Source organism: Trichechus manatus, unplaced genomic scaffold (genome assembly GCF_000243295.1).
Source record: "Trichechus manatus latirostris isolate Lorelei unplaced genomic scaffold, TriManLat1.0 scaffold00182, whole genome shotgun sequence".
Classification (NCBI taxonomy): domain Eukaryota; kingdom Metazoa; phylum Chordata; class Mammalia; order Sirenia; family Trichechidae; genus Trichechus; species Trichechus manatus.
In genome coordinates, this window is record NW_004444118.1 from 4,622,335 (window position 1) to 4,639,703 (window position 17,369).

Below are 17,369 nucleotides of genomic sequence, written 5' to 3' on the forward strand. Positions count from 1 at the left end.
TGCTATAAACTGACCTCTGAGCATTGCTTTTGTTGCGTCCCAAAGGTTCTGGTAGGATGTGTTTTCATTCTCCTTTGATTCCATGAATTTCTTAATTCCATCCTTAATTTCTCTATAACCCAGTAGTTTTTGAGCAAGGTGTTGTTCTGTTTCCATGTGTTTGATTTTTTTTTCCCTTGCCTTTTTTTTTTATGGATTTCTGCTTTTGTGGCTTTATGGTCAGAAAAGATGCTTTGTAATATTTCAATGCTTTGAATTCTGTTAAGGCTTGCTTTTATGGCCTAATATGTGGTCTATTCTGGAGAATGTTCATGTGTATTGGAAAAGAGAGTACACTTGGCTGCTGTTGAGTGGAGTGTTCAGTATATGTCTATGAGATCAGGTTGGTTGATTGTAGCATTTAGATCTTCCATGTCTTTGTTGAGCTTCTTTCTGGATGTTCTGTCCTTCACCAAAAGTGGTGTGTTGAAGTCTTCTCCTACTGTTGTGGAACTGTCTCTCTTTTCAGTGTTGTTAGAGTTTGTTTTAAGTATTTTGTAGCCCTATTGTTGGGTGCATAAATATTTATTATAGTTAATGTCCTTCTGGTGTAGTGACCCTTTAATCATTATATAGTGTCCTTCCTTATCCTTTGTGGTGGATTTGACTTTAAAGTCTATTTTGTCAGTGGTTAATATTGCCACTCCTGCTCTTTTTGGAGTGCTATTTGCTTGATATATTTTTTTCTATCCTTTGAGTTTTAGTTTCTTTGTGTCTTTAAGTCTAAGGTGTGTCTCTTGTAGGCAGCATATAGATGGATCGTGTTTTTTAATCCAATCTGCGACTCAGTCTCTTTATTGGTGCATTTAGTCCATTTACATTCAGTGTAATTATTGACAGGTATGAGTTTAGGGCCGTCATTTTGATGTCTTTTTTTGTGTATTGTTCACAGTTTCTTTGTTCTGCTTAATTTTCTGTGCTGAGTCGTTTTTCCTTACGTATTTTCTTTTCATCTTTTTCACTGTTGTTGATTTTGTGTTTGCTGAGTCTTTATGTTTTTGTAATTTTTTATTTTGACTTGTAGGATTGTTAGTTTCCTTTGTGGTTACCTTAATATTTACCCCTATTTTTCTAAGTTTATACCAGTCTTTTATTTCTTTATATCGCCTTGACTTCCTCTCCACATGAAAAATCTATGACTACATTTTTTAAGTCCCTCTTTTTTGTTTTAATGTCATCTTTTTTTACATATTGACATCTGTTTCCTTATTTTAAGTGTTTTTGCCTTGATTTATTTTTGTGACTTCCCTATGTAGGTTTATATCTGGTTGCTCTGTCCTGTGTGCTAGTCTTGGGTTGTTATCTGACGTTATTGATTTTCCAACAGAAGGACTCCCTTTAGTATTTCTTGTAATTTTGGTTTGATTTTTGCAAATTCCCTGAACTTCTATTTATCTGGAAATGCCCTAATTTCACCATCATATTTGAGGGACAGTTTTGCTGGATATGTAATTCTTGGTTGGCAACTTTTTTCCTTCAAGGCTTTATATATGTCATCCCATTGCCTTCTTGCCTGCATAGTTTCTGCTGAGTAGTCCGAGCTTATTCTTATTCACTGTCCTTTGTAGATGACTTTTCATTTATCCCTAGCCACTCTTAAAATTCTCTCTTTATCTTTGGTTTTGGCAAGTTTGATTATAATACTCCTTGGTGACTTTCTTTCGGGGATCTACCTTATGTGGGGTTTGATGAGCATCTTGGATAGATATCTTGTCATCTTTCATGATATCAGGGAAGTTTTCTGCCGACAAATCTTCAACAATTCTCTCTGTATTTTCTGTTAACCCCCTCTGTTCTGGTACTCCAATCACTTGTAGGTTATTCCTCTTGATAGAATCCCACATAATTCTTAGAGTTTCTTCGTTTTTAGAAGTCCTTTTATCTGATTTTTCCTCAAATAGGTTGGTGTCAAGTGCTTTATCTTCAGTCTCACTAATTCTGACTTCCATTGCCTCAATTCTGCTCCTATGACTTTCTGTTGAGTTGTCTAATTCTGAAATTTTATTGTTAATCTTCTGGATTTCTGATTGCTGCCTCTCTATGGATTCTTGCAGCCTTTTAAATTTGTCATTATGCTCTTCTCTAATCCTTGTAATTTCTTCTATTGCGTGTTCTGCATTGTATTTAATTTCCTTCCTAATCTCTTGAAGAGTTCCTTATATTAATCTTTGGTATTCTGGCTCCAGTAATTCCAAGAAATTTTCCTCCTCTGGAAAATTTCTAGATTCTTTACTTTGGGAGCTTGCTGAAGCCATCATGGACTGCCTCTTTATGTGATTTGTATTGAAAGTTGTCTCTGAGCCATCAATAAGTTATTATATTTATTTATTTTATGTTTACTTACTGTGTCCTAGCTTCTTGTTTTGCTTTGATATGTCCAAATAGGCTGCTCATGTGAGCTAGTTTGATTATTGGCACCTTTGAAGCTCTAATGTCCTGGCAACCCCCGAGTGTCCAGGAGGAAGAGTGTCCCTGTTCTCTAGAGCATGTAGGTGGGTAGGTTTTGTGACCGGACTATGAGCACCCGATGCTGTTGGCTGTAAGAACTAGGGGGCACCTCTTATTCTTGGGCTAGGTGGCATGGATAGGTGAAAAGATCCTGCTTAATGGGCAGACCAGTGTCAAATGTCACAAACCTGCCACTCATAGCTGAAACAGTTGAAGTTAGACTTCAGGTATATACTCTGTTGTACTGTGGTAATGAGGGCCTATGCTGTTGAAATGGGCCCACAGAAGTCTCTGCAGGGGGAAAGGCACTCAAAGTCCATGGATCCCTTATGCCACTGCCTAGGCAAAGGAGCTGTGCCTACCCTGAGTTCCTGCTTAGGGGAGCCGGCAGTTTATTTTTTCCTGTTTGTTCATTTGTTCACTCTCCAAGGCCAGGAGAATGGCTCTGGATGTGTTACGGATCCTACTTCTGCCCCAGGGGACTTGGCAATTGCTGAAGCCTGTCAGGGATCCAGTGCAGAGCAGGGAGTGGGGAGGTAAATGGGAGAGAGATTTTTCCCTAAAGTGGAGTGTTTTTGATCCTTGCAGTAGGCTGGACACAAGTGCTTATCTTTTGCTGATCGAGGGCTGCTTCTCACTGGTTCTGGGTGGCTGAATAGACTCTCTGCCACTGGGTTTCTGCCGGTGCAGAAAAGCCCTCCCAAGCACCACAGCTTGCTTGCCTCACCACTCGCTCATGAGCTGATCTGGCCTGAAGGGCTCAGGCTCTCACTGGGTCACGTCTGGCAACTTGTCGATGCTTCCGAACTGTCTCTCCCTCCCCCTGCCACTCAGGCCGGTTCCTCAACTTTGCCTTTGATGTTCAGGGCTCCTAGATTGTCATATATAATCGATTCACTTGTTTTTTTGGGTCTTTGTTGTAAGAGGGTCCACTGGAAGTGTCTTACTACTCTGCCATCTTGGGCCCATAGCTTCTAATTTCTTTAGGTACATTTTCTAAGTTCCTCTTCACTTTGACCATTTATTTACTTTTGACCTTTCATTAACATTTTGTTTTAAATATGTTTTCTATAAATTGCATAAAGTTGAGTGTTTATTTTTAACTCAATCTGATAGTTGGAGTTTCAATGAGAGAGTTCAATCTCTTATGTTTAATGTAATAACTGATGTATTTGATATTAATTTCCAGTTTGTTGTTGTTGTTAGTTACCATTGGATCGATTCCAACTGATGGCACAATCAGTTAAGAACTTGACTACTAGCCAAAAGTTTGGTGGTTAGAACTCACCCAGAGGCACTTCAGAGGACAGTTCCTGTGATCTGCTTCCAAAAGGTTGCAGCCTTGAAAACCCTATGAAGCAGTTCTACTCTACATCCATGGATCCCCAAGATTTCCAGTTTATATGTAAACTATTGTCTTTGTTGCAGAAGCATTACAGTATTTAGTAGTAAAAGCACCCAACTACCTTACTTCAGATTTCAGCTCTACCACTTGCAAAATGGGCTCATTATTTTACATCTCTTGCTTCAGTTTTCTCATCTGTAAAATGTGTAGTATCTACCTCTTGGCAATAAAGAATATGTATCTGTTTAGTTTATTTGTTTTCTCCCCTTGAGTATTGCCAGAACCGAAAGAGGTCAATGTGATTAGAGCAGGGAAGTGAAAAAAATGAAATTGGAGAGGGAGGTTGGGGCTGCTTCACGCAATATCATGTACATCAGAGTAAAAGATGCATTTGCTATTAGAAGCATAACAGGAAGCAACTGAAGAGGTACAAGCAAATGAGAAATTTAAAATATATACTCTGTCTTTAGAAAATATATTTTGGAGATAGAAATGACAGGTCTTACTGATGGATGTGACAGGTATGAGTAAGGGAGAATTAAAGAATAATACACAGGTCTCAGACCCACATCAGAGCATCTGGGTGGATGTTGGTGACATTACTTAGATCTGGGTAATTGGGTAAGGACTGAGATTGATTGTGTGAATGTTGCAGGGAGGTTAGGAATCGTAAGTGACATTTGAAAGCATTTGTGAGATGTTATGCTAGTTTTCTATTGCTGCTGTAACAATTTACCCTAAACTTAGTGCCTTAAAAACAACAAAAATTTATTATTTTATCTTAATAGTTACATTCAAGTCAACACCTTAGGAATATATTTGAAAATAGTTTTCTAATGTTTCCAAGGAAAATAAATATGTTTACATTTAAATTTTATAAAAGTTCTACTTTTCCACAGTTTCCAAAGAAATTATTTTAAAAAACATACCAGAACTAAATTATCAACCCATTAAAATATTCCATATCTAATAAAACATATTTGCAGTTAGTCAGTGATGATGTAATAGGTTGTCTTTGCTTGGGTTGCCCTGAAAGAAGAATCAAAGGCAAGGACTTGAGTGCAAATCATTTATTTCTGAGATGATCCTGGGGAGGAGGAGTGAGGGAGAAGGGAGACTGTGACAGAGAAGGAAAAAAGTTAATTCTAGGGTTTGTTATTGAAGCTGCCTCCATGGGCAACAAGGAGTTCAATTTCAAGGACTTGATGAGAAGTATTTGGAATGCCTCCCAGAATTCTCTGACCAAAAGCAGAAGGCAGGAGTGTTTATTCATTGGTTCCTGTCCTCCACTGGTTGACATTTACCCCTGGAGGCATTAAACCTGTACTTCCCTGCTGCATTTGCACAAAGGACAAGCTGGCTGCCAGGGCTCCAGGGAAAGCCCTAGGGCAGAAAGCAAGAAGTCCTCGGTGGTACACCTAAGGGGAGATGCTGTCTGTGGGAGATGAACTTGAACATCTACTACATAGGAAGATTCTGGATGCTTTTCTTTCGTTGAAACAGTGGATATGTGCACTCAATATTCAGCCCTGTTCCAAGGTGCCTTCTTTTCCATTTCATTACCCTTATTCTAGAGGTAGCAGCTTTCAAAATACATCTGATTACATGGTGTGTTGTATTCTGCAAGTGCATATTCATCTGAAAGAAAGAAATTGTGATTAGAAACACTCTCACAATACTGTTTAAGAGAAATCATCTTTACCTCTTACCTCTGTTCAGAAACAAAATCTCCTAAGTCTATGATACTATAACAGTGTCTTTGTTCAACATCTTCCAAATATATTTTTATTCCTCTGAATTATACCACATTTCAAGCATACATATATGATCATTCTTATGTGTTTCAGGTATGACATTTTGTATATAATACCTATTAAAACCTGGTAGAGGTTTGGACTTTAGCTTCTAGGTAGAGGGTCCACATTATCGTAAGAGCTGGAGGGACAGTGAAACTTAGTTTGATCATCCAGGTCTTTGGCAACAGGTAAAGATGTACTTACTAAATGCATGGGAACCCAAAGTTTGTAAATCACTATTTAGTGGATAAACACCCACTCATTTGGCTGAAGTATTTATTAATATAAAAAAAGAAAACCAAACCCGTTGCCGTTGAGTCGATTCCAACTCATAGCGACCCTGTAGGACAGAGTAGAACTGCCCCATAGAGTTTCCAAGGAGCTCCTGGTGGATTCGAACTGCTGACCTTTTGGTTAGCAGCCGCAGCACTTAAATACAGTGTGTATAAAATAGATAACTTTTTTTTTTTTAAACCTAAAACTGTAAGCCATTTATTGGCTTATATAATCTGACTTGAAATAATTAATTTGCCATTTTCATATTTTGGTAGTTGTTAGATCTATATTTCAGTTTCTTAATAGCTATAATATTTTTATATAAGAAAAGCAGAATGTTATAGTCCAGGCAAACCTTGATTTCAAGTAAAAACACCCAATTTATAGCCCTGGCTGTGTTACTTACTGGCTTTGAGATATCAGTAAGAATTTAACTTTCCTGACCGTTGGTTAAAACAACGCAATAAAAATGTGGTTAAACAGAAAGAAAGCAGAAATCCCAAACTACTTGACAAAATAGCTCTGATTCTAAATGTATGTTTTATTTTAAAATTTCACTGTATTGGACAGTATGCGGATAGATAGATGATGGCTAACTAGATAGATAGATAGATGCCTGAACTAGCCTGTTGAAGGATGAGAGGCCAGAAAAGGTTGACTCAGCTAACACCTAGCGAGCCTCCAACCAAGAGCCTGCCAACCACCAGGCGTTTGAATGCCGCAGCCCTAGATTATCCAGCCAGCTGACCTACCAGCTGACCGCAAACGCAGGAGCAATCTGAGCAGAAATTAGCTGAGCCAGCCCAGGTCAGCCAGCCTGGCTGATCCATAGAATTGTGAGGAATAATAAATGATTGTGGCTTAAAAAAATACTTTGTCAAAATATTTTTACCAAGGTATCGCTATCATCACTAACAATAGATGAATTTCTTCCTCTATTCATATAAACACATGATTTCTGCATCCTCTACTCCACATCGTTGTTGTTGTTGATTTTAGCTCTCATCCAGTCAGCTCCAGACTCAGAGCTACCCCAGGCACAATGGGATCGGACTGTTGTGGATCCATAGGGTTTTCATTGGCTTATTTTTTAAAAGTAGCTTGCTAAGATTTTCTTTCTAGTCTGTCTTAGTCCGAAAGCTCCACTGAAATATATTCAGCATCATAGCAACACACAAGCCTCCACTGACCTATGGGTGATGGCTGCACTTGAGATGCATTGGTTGGAAATCGAACTGGGTCTCCCCATAAAATGCAAGAATTCTACCACTGGACCACGACCACCCCCTAATCCTTACTAACGCATAAATAAACTGTATGTCAATATTCACAGCCACTATCTTTGTTTGGCCTGAATCTACAATTTTCTGCAGTAATTTAGAACATTCTAGTGAAAAGATTGGTTAAGAAAAATTGTGCCAGTCATGCTTTTATGGAGAGACACAATCTCAAAGTGTGTTTGCTATTGAAACTTTGAAACAGTTTGTATTAGGTGGCACTAAAAGTTAGAAGACATCAAATAAGGGAAGATGATTTCAAAAATGGCAGCTACAACACCAGCAGAGAAAAATGAAAATTGGTTTATGTTTAATTTAACGTAGAAAATAAACAGAACATTAAAACACAATAAAATTCTTACCAGTTTCATAGTAATCATAGAGCTGAACGGATGCTGGCCTGATGTTGGATACAAGTGCATCTTGTTCAACGGAGAATGAGAACTGAATTTTCTTTTCAGTAACCTGGAAATAAATACGTTAGGCATATTGGAATTTAGTTCCTCAATTTCTCTCCATTTCAAATACTCAGAATTATTTTAACTATGCTATTTTTGTACTTGGGTCCTTAAGAAAATAAAAAACATAAAAAAGTTTATGTTAAAAAATGTTATAAAACAATGCTGATTTTAAATCTTAGAGAAATGCATTGCACAGGTGGCTGCGTAGACACACCAACACACAAACTGAATAGCAACAGTAAACTTACATTCTCCAAATAGAAAAAGACATGGGAGGTTTTGGTTTCTACTTGTTGTACTTTGCCATCTCTCTGAAGCTAAAAGGATGAGAAAAAAATGTGCTGAAAATTCAGAGACTAGTAATACAAATGTCTGGTTATTCAAAAAGACAAAAATATTCATTTTCAATTTGGTGGCTTTCCCACATCTTTACAAACACCTGCAATGTTCCCCTATAGCCTCAGCAACAAATATTAACTTTTGAGGTTTATTCATTCAACATTTTTTGAGAAATCTGTCTGTACAATATTAGTTTCTAAACTTTCAATAAATAGAATATTGAATAGAATAGAATAATAACTAAATAACAACTTATCTACCTGCTTTATTTTTTCATGATTTCCTGTCTTGACAATATAAGAATATAAATAAATTTGAGAATCTCAAACGATGTTGTACTACTAGATACATATGAGATTTAAATTTCATTCCTTGAGAATATAAAAAGTGTCTTTTTTTCCCATCAATTTGTGGCGAAGATAGAGCAGAGATTAGCAGAGCCAGCCCGTGTGTTACAAGGCTTAATGTGTCATAGACAACTTCAAAGTTATTTTAATTAAAAACATTTAATTCTTTACCTTCTCAATAGATGATCTGACAGGTACAAAGCCTGAAAGCATCTTCACGTCAATGATTACCATGTTGGAAGTGCTGCGCTTTCCATGATAACTATTTTTAAAAAGCACAGAATTTAAAATTCAGATAAACTTTGGTCACCATTAAAAAAAAGGATTTCCAATAGAAATGTATTCACTTGCAAAGCTGTTTAGTCATAGGATAAACCAGAAGAGGGTTTTGCATTCTGACATATTCCTTAAGCTAAAATTGAACAAATGGGCTGATATAATTAAATATTATATGAAAATACAACATGCAGAAAATCTAAGATGTGCTTTAACTTTCACTTTTGTATGTTTTCATAATATCCCAGAGTCTCAAATTTCCCTGTGAAAAGTGAAGCTCTCATTCAGTAATTCTGTTTATAGGATTTTTTAAAAGAGATTATTTTTACTGAATTGGATAATTTGGTGGCTTGTAGGCATAGTTAAATGTGGGTAAACACACAATTTTTGGACTGAAACAGAAAACTCAGTTGTATTAGTTATTCTGTTTTATCATAATCTTTGTGTTGTTCATTGTTCTGAGATTAGAACAGTCTTGTAATAAACTGAATTAATGATGTTACAGTATGAAGCAACATAAATTTCGACCTATTCCTAAGTGAACCCAAAAAGTTTCACCTGACTGATATTCTTGCTTTGGAACTTTGTGTTGCAGAATGAAGAGATTGCGCTATGTTAATTCACGAAATAGGAAATTTAGCAAGAGGTATCTTTTAAGAAGGAATTTGTAAAACTTTTTTTCCTACAACTTCCTTCTCTCCTTTCTATTCCATACTTTTCAAGTCACTTTTTTTTTTTCTACCTAGTATCCGCCCACAGGCACCTCAGAAGAAAGACTGCTGATCTACTTCCAAAAAATCAGCCACTGAAATCTCTATGGAGTGCAGTTCTACTCTGACACACATGGGGTCGCCACGAGTCAGAGCAGACTCAATGGCAAATGATGGTGGTGGTGGTGGCTTATCTTATACAGTTTAGGCAATTTAAACAAGATAAAATATATTCCCCTAGGGAATCAAGACAGGTCAACTTCTTCCATAAAATAATTGGGATATGGTTTCACATGGAGGCAGAGAGAGACATTATGCTATCGCCATTAGAGGTAGAGGCATGTCTAAAAACTTACAGAAAAAGAAAAAAGTTATTACCTGGCTGAAATAACAAGGTCAAACTTTTTCTCAAATGATCCTCTGCAGACAGCATTTTCTGTATTCACAGAAAGAAAAAACCCAGATGACTTGCTGGGGAGTAGAATGTTATATTTCAGGATTGTCTAGAATAAATATAGAATAATATTGTTTATTAACCAAATAATTACTTTTACATTTATTACCTTAACATTAACATTTCCACTTAAAAGTCAGTTTTTACCTCAGTGCTTCCTATTTTCTTTAGTAACAACAGAAACGTAGTTAACATTTATTGAGTACATACTTTTAAGTGCTTTTTATATAATAACCCATTTTATCTTTTCAACAACCCTGTGAAGTAGATGGTACGTTTAGCCCCATTTTACAGGTGAGATAATCTAAATAGAAGTAGGTAACTTGTCAAAATAACATAACTTATCAAAACTTATACAGCTAATAAGTAGCAGAACTGAAATACATCTATATTGTCTCTTGGATAATGATTAAAATGATCTGATTTCTACCTTAAGAAACTGATAAAATTCTAGCAGATAATGTCAGAACTGCAGGAATCAAGGTGAGTACCAGGATTACAGTCAACGAACTAACAGGGAAATCTAAATCCAGAACAATATGACTTGGAAATAGGCTTAGTTAAAGACGTGACCTAATATTTCCATTTTGAAGATATACTAGTCCAAGTATAAAATAATACCTGCACAGCATTATTCATTACAGCACTATATGTAATAGCCAAAGAAAGGAAACAACTCAAATGTGCATCAATATTTGACTTAGTATATATACTCTGGTATAGCCATATAGTGTGGAAATAGTGTATGTTAAATACTTGTAGAGAATGCTACTCTAAGTCTATAAATGTACAAGAAATAAGAATATATAGCATTCATACTAGCTTACGTTGAGAAAAAAAAACAAAAACCAGTGGAAGAACAAATCAGAAATTCATAAATATAGTTATCTAGAAGGAGTAGGAGTGAGTAGGGGGTGAGTTTAGGCTATAGCAACGGAAGTGAGATTTGTCTGAATATAACTTTTTATACAGTTTTAACTTTAAACTGCGTATATATTACACATATTCAACAAAACTAAATTAAATCTAAATGAAGAAAGCAAACCTGTAATTGAATAAAAATAGAAGTTGATGAACCTAACTGTATCAAATTGGTAGCATAATCACACAAATTAAAAATTAGAACACAGTTCTTTGGCTATATATATTTAGTGGTATATATTCTAAAAGCAAATACAGTACTTAAAAAAGGCTGAAACTTCATTCAGTAGTTCTATCTACCAGTACCATTGCTTTGTTATTTTAAAACTATTTTCGCTATATTTTTAGGACTAATACAGGTATGTTATTAAAGTGTGTCAATGATATTAAAATGAAGAAAAAACAGTGATTGAAAAAATAGATACAAGTGCATATTCAAATACGTGAATGCATTTTAATAGATAGTATTACACGTGAATAGGAATATTAGTAGGGACTCACAGTTTTTAAAACTATGTTCCCTAGCTCTCTCCACTGCAAGAACCTGAATGCAAAAGTATCTCAGTAGCAATAAGGACCACCGGTACATAGGCTTAAATTAAAATACTATACTCCACTGAAAAGATTAATATTTCTTGGTGAAATAGCTGAGGTAGGTAAAATGCAAAATAAAACTAGCCTCCCCTCTCCCTTTTTTTTTTTTTAAGACGCCAAGAAAGCATCCAAAGACTAATGCAGTGATGATGAAAGATCACAGGAAACACCCTAAAGGGATTTGGAACAATTAAGACTATGAGAATAAACAGTGACTGTAATTGACTTAATATATCATATTCACAATACTCCAAAAGGAAAAAAGCCATAAACAAACACAAAACTCACTTGCTACCACTGGAGGTGATTATCACACTGATTATTTTTTGTTGACTGCCAATTGAGGGAAAGAATTGAGCATTCATTCTGCCCCTTCAGAAAGGCAACTCAGCATCCCCAGATTCTGCAGAGGAGCTCTTCTTTGTAGAAGAACCAAACCAAAAAAACTAAACCTGTTGCCACCAAGTCAAATCAGACTCATAGTGACCTTGCAGGACACAGTAGAACTGTCCCATAGGGTTTCCAAGGAGTAGCTGGTGGATTTGAACTGCTGACCTTTTGGTTAGCAGCCAAACACTTAACCACTGTACCACCAGGGCTCCTGTAGAACACCAGCTGATAAAGGTGGAAGGTATGATAGAATTAGAAAATGACTGCTATGCAGTTCTTAATGAAATAGTTGACGTAGGCAAAGATAGTCAATGCATGTTATAACCTTTAGGTAAAAACTGATGTGGAAGTAGATATTTATATTATTCCAGTGTATCACTTTATATATTGATTGTTAGTTATAAAGGAGAAAGAATAGCACCTCTGATGGAGACATATGGCTGTCACCATGTTAATACAATGATCAAACTCAACATCACTAATAGTGATGTGTTTCCTGATGTGATGTGGTATGAATAAAGATCTAACATTCAGTTTATAGATCATATAGGGAATGGGACAACAAATTAAGTGACACCAAAAAGAAAGTAACCTGATAAATCCAGGATGAGAAATATTCTACAACTGGCCTGATCTCTTCAAAAGTTAATGTCATGCCAAATACAAGACTGACAGAACTGCTAAGTTAAAAGAGACCCAAGAAGCATAAAAACAATTGTAATACATGGTCTTTGATTGAAGTCTGGTTTGAAAAACAAAACAAAACAAAAACTACACAATATATTCTGAAACAGAGATTTGATAACTAAATTGTATTATAAAACTACTGTTAATTTTTGTTAGTTGTGATAATGGCATTGCAGTTTATATGATGGAATGACCTTTTTTTTTTTTTTGGAGAGCCACTCTGACATACTCAAAAGTATCATGACATCTCTAATTTACTTTAAAATTAAAAGAAAGAAGCAAATATAGCAAAATGTGAAGAATTGTTGAATCCGGGTATCTATTACACTCTTGAAAATTTTTGTAAATTAGAAAATAAAAATCCTAATTTACCTGTACGTATACACAACCATTGCCACTCACTTCCACCGTGTAGTTTCTGTTCGTTGTCGGCAGTTGGGTTTGTTGTAGCAGCAAACGGTTCTCATCATTCACTTGGAAGCCAGCGGAGAAAGCTTGATCAGAACGAATCAGCACTGAATTTTGTCTGTTTTTAGAGAAAGTGAGCCTTTGGAACACGGTCAGGGCTTGGAGAGCCAAAACAGTATCCTAAAATAATAATGTCGTAAATTGTATTAGAGCATACTATGGGATTTAGAAATCTTAAACTAAATAGAGCTGTGAATCATTTAAAAGCAATTTAAAATGCAATAGCCTTCTTTTTTTTGGTGAACTACTGTGTCTTGAGTACTGTAAAATTAATTGAAAATAAATGGAGTTAATGCCAACATTTCTGTCTTTAAGTTCAACCTTTAAACTAACACAGACAAAAACATCATTTAATAGAATAAAAATGTGAGAAAAGCCAAGGAAATTTGAAAGGTGCCTAACGAGTCAGGCTTTGTTCTATCAGATATTAAAACATATAACAAAGCCAAAAAGCCACTGGAAAAGAATAGAAAGCCTTAAAAAAAACACCAAAATATATATAACTTTATTATACAATAAGTCAGTATTTCGAATCATTGGGGAAATTAATTATTAAGTAAATGACATTGAGACAACTGGCTGGCCATTAAAAAAAGGAAGTTATGTCTCTACCACACACCATAAATCAAACTACCTCCTAGATAGCTTAATAATTGAAATGTAGTAAATTAATCCATAATAGTACAAGAAAGTATGGATATATGTTTTTATAATAGTTTTTGTGTTGAGAGCTTCTTGTAGCATGGTATTAAAGCAAGAAACCTTAGAGTGATTATACTAGGTAAAAGTGAAAAGAAAATAATCTGTATATTTAAAGCATGATAAAAGTGAAAATGAAAAATCGGCAAGAGTATATGTATAATATCTTTACCGTATTCTAAAATCTTATCAATAGTCAACAGAAAGATTAATATTCCTATTGGGAAATGTGCAAATGATATGACCAGGCAATTGATAATACATAAAATAAAAGAGGGCTTTTAAAAATGAAAGCCTATTGTACCTAACTAAACAGTGGAGATTTATTTTGATATGGAGTGAGTTACAATTTTTATTGCACCAGATCAGAAAGATTTTTACAAATGAAGTCATATAATGAAAAGTACTCACACATCACTGATGCACAACGCAAACTGATACAACTGTCTGATAAAAAGTTTACCGATACATATCACAACCTTTAATTTTGAGTGTCCTTTCATACACCAACTTTAAGATGGCTTTTAAACTCCCATTTTAAAAATTAAAAGAAAATTAACTTTTGAATAAACACTTAGAGATAGTTACTAGATAAAATGTTATACTCTTCAAAAAAACTTAAAAGATAGCAAATTTTAAAAAACAACAGCAAGTTTTATAGTGACAACAAACCCATTTAATTGGATAAATGTAATATATAAACTCAAAGACCAATACCACCAATACAAAGCGGTGGTTTAATTTTCTTGTACTTAGAGATTTGAAAAAGATAGTTACCCTCGTGGAGGAGAAACCTCCATAGGAATTTTGCTGCTTTGCCACCCACTGTACAATCTGAGAAGCATAGGACCGCTCTTCTGAGGTCAGCTGTGGCTTGGAGAGAATGGCCAACAGGACATAAGAGGTCATCTCTATCTCTGCAGAGGAAGCCCAAGGGTAGTAGGGATATGCACCTGCCACAGAGTGCAGCTTTTCTAGTTCCCAGTGCACTGAGCCACCTGACAAAAAAAGTGCAAAGAATTCAGCAGTGTCCATGTCAAAGCATGGGATATGTATATGGTCAGATGGGGCATATTTGAGGAGTATAAATCTGACAATGGAAAATAAAAATGAGGGTAATATTACTCAGTCATAAAGAGAAATGAAGTCCTGATACAGGCTACCACATGGATGAACCTTGAAAACATTACGCTGAATGAAATAAGCCAGTCTCTAAAGGACAAATATTATATGATCCCACTTACATGAAATATCTAGAATAGGCAAGTATATGAGACCAAAGTTTATTAGTGGTTACCAGGGCCAGGCAGAAGGAAGTGGGGAAAGATGGAGTCATTGCTCAAGGGTAATGGAAAAATTTGGAAATGAATAGTGGGGCTGGTTGAACAACATGATGAACACAATGAATGTCGCTGAATTGTATGTACATGCAAAAAATGTTGAAGTGGCAAATGTTTTATTGCATATATATTGACCATAAGAAATAAAAAGATGAAACACAACGGTATGATAAGTACACCACTGCTAACCATTCCACTTACTCAAGATGCGAATTGTTACTGGGAAAGGTCCAGTGCACTCACCTACTTTCTTTGCTTTTTTGTTCAGCTCATTGATAAAGAATTTCCTTCTGTCTTCATAGCCCGCTAAAGTGAAAGTGTAGGCCAGAAGGGCCTGCTCATAGGTAGTAATCGCCCTGTCCATAGATGCAGCCCGTATGCATTGGAGACCATTTTGAATTGCCACCAACTGCAAGGGAAAGAAAAGCAAAAATCATTTGCATACACAAACACATATGTGCAAAGGCAGATATTGTTGTGTTCATCACTGGAAAAAAACAGGAATACTCTTGTCTGCGTTGAAATGTTCAAAGGATAAATGCCACACACACATTTTAATTTCTATATAGTTACACATGCAAGATGTGATTTGCCTATTAAGAAGGATATTAATTCAGCATTACTTTGTGGTAGCTACAAACATAGTCCTTGTCTGTATTAATGCATTGTTGGAGTAAAATATTTTGAGTGTATAAGAAGCAAGTTAGGAGCATCACCAGAGGGCTACGTACCGAGATTGGGTGACCAGCTTCAATCAGTGCATTGATAACATATGCAGTGAGAGAAATCTTATCATCTTGTCCCTGAATAAAACATAGGGGCAACATGTCAGTCTCATGGAATTCAGAGGGAGAGATGCCTTTCTCTGTTTATGCATTGTTTATATTTGGAAAACTCAGATAGGTTGCTTTCTCTCTGCATTTTTTTTGGGGGGAGGGTGAGTTTTTTTTTACTTCTTCAAAAGGTGCTGTTTATAAAATCAGAAAGTAGCAAGTAAAAATCCAGAGAATTTATAGGAATAGGACCATCACTTTTAAAATAATTTATGGACCTAAGGAGGTATTTGTAATCAAAGGAGGCATAGAGTGCTCTGCAAACTTCTATCTCAATACTCACCCTCCTCCTTACCCTAGAAATAATACAGAAAATTGCATGGAAAATGCATGCTATAATAGTACAAGAGTAAAGAGTGTAGTATAAAATAAAAAGATAGGTCAGTGGAACAGAACAGGTAGACCAGAAAGAAATCCTAGCAAGTATGGAAAACAGTGTAAGAAAGTTGATTCAAAAATTAGTTGAGGTGTTAATTGACAAAGAGGTGTTAAGATAAACATGACCTATTTAGAATACAGGAATAGATCATACACAGATTATACAATACACTGAAATGAATTCTATCAGGTTAATATTAGTTATAAAGAAAATAAAAGTAACCCAGAAAGATTAAAGGGCAATTAATAAGCACATGAAAAGTATTTGTCTTCAGAACCAATTGACTTGTAAACAAAAATAGACATGAAGCACCCCATACTTTTTGCTCCTACATTTGTGAAGATTTTTGTTTTTAATACCTATCTTATTCAGTGCTAGCAATAGTGGTATAAGTCAGATAGATGCGCAATACGTGATAGAAGTGTAAATTGGAATAACTATTAGAAAACAATTTGGTGACATTACTTCACAATCCTTAAAAAATTCCATTTCTAGATATATATCCTAAGTCAATAATCACCAGGGACAAGTATTTATATGTAATACCGTTTATAAAACATTATTGAAAATTCAATGAGAGTAATAAGTAGGTTATAGTTTGTCCATGTGGTAGATTATTATAAAGCTATTAAATTTATGTTCTTAAATCATTTTAATGACTTCATTACATATAATGTTAGGTTTCAAAAAAAGGACACTAAAAAATAATAGATTATAATCCCAATTATGGAAAAACATGTTTATATATTATAGGAAAAAAGACTGAAAGAAAGAAAATATGCCATAATATTCATGGTGGTTATTGCTGAATTGTTGACATATGAATGATATTTTGATACATTCCTTATATTAAATTCTCTAAGCTACTTTCAATAAATATTACCATAATAATCAGGAAGAAAATGTAAGTTTAGGAAAAACTCTAAAATAAAAGGCAAATTCATTCATCAACACTTACCTTGGGGGTATTAACAAGTAAAAGCTAAACAAATTGAGTTCAAATAATTAAACTATATTAACAAAGAATTTCTTAAATGATAAAGTCTTACAATATTAGTGAGTATCCTAGTTCTATTATTACTCTTACTTCCATTCATACTTTTACTAATAATCCTGCCACTGCCGCACCCCCATCCCCTCCACCATCACCACAATTACTGTTAGAAAAATCTGAGTTTTTAGAGTTTTTAATCTGATGGAAAGAAAGAAAATGCTGCATTTGTTAAGAAGAAAGGTGTCCTAGGCTAGGTTCTCTAGAGAAGCAAAGCCAGTAAAGCATATAAATATATA

At 35.2% G+C, this 17,369-nt stretch overlaps 1 protein-coding gene across 1 annotated transcript in view; it reads right to left on the reverse strand.

The window, feature by feature from the left end:
- Nucleotides 1–5,402: 5,402 nt before the first annotated feature.
- LOC101349996 (ovostatin) overlaps nucleotides 5,403–17,369 on the reverse strand; it is a 79,300-nt gene continuing 67,333 nt past the window's right edge. The window contains exons 28-36 of the mRNA XM_023741483.1: nucleotides 15,599–15,670; nucleotides 15,069–15,276; nucleotides 14,305–14,525; nucleotides 12,733–12,948; nucleotides 9,693–9,817; nucleotides 8,500–8,590; nucleotides 7,891–7,959; nucleotides 7,544–7,646; nucleotides 5,403–5,470 (exon numbers count right to left, since the gene is read on the reverse strand). Of these exons, the coding sequence (XP_023597251.1) occupies nucleotides 5,403–5,470; nucleotides 7,544–7,646; nucleotides 7,891–7,959; nucleotides 8,500–8,590; nucleotides 9,693–9,817; nucleotides 12,733–12,948; nucleotides 14,305–14,525; nucleotides 15,069–15,276; nucleotides 15,599–15,670 (1,173 nt within the window). The remainder of the gene's footprint in view (nucleotides 5,471–7,543; nucleotides 7,647–7,890; nucleotides 7,960–8,499; nucleotides 8,591–9,692; nucleotides 9,818–12,732; nucleotides 12,949–14,304; nucleotides 14,526–15,068; nucleotides 15,277–15,598; nucleotides 15,671–17,369) is intronic.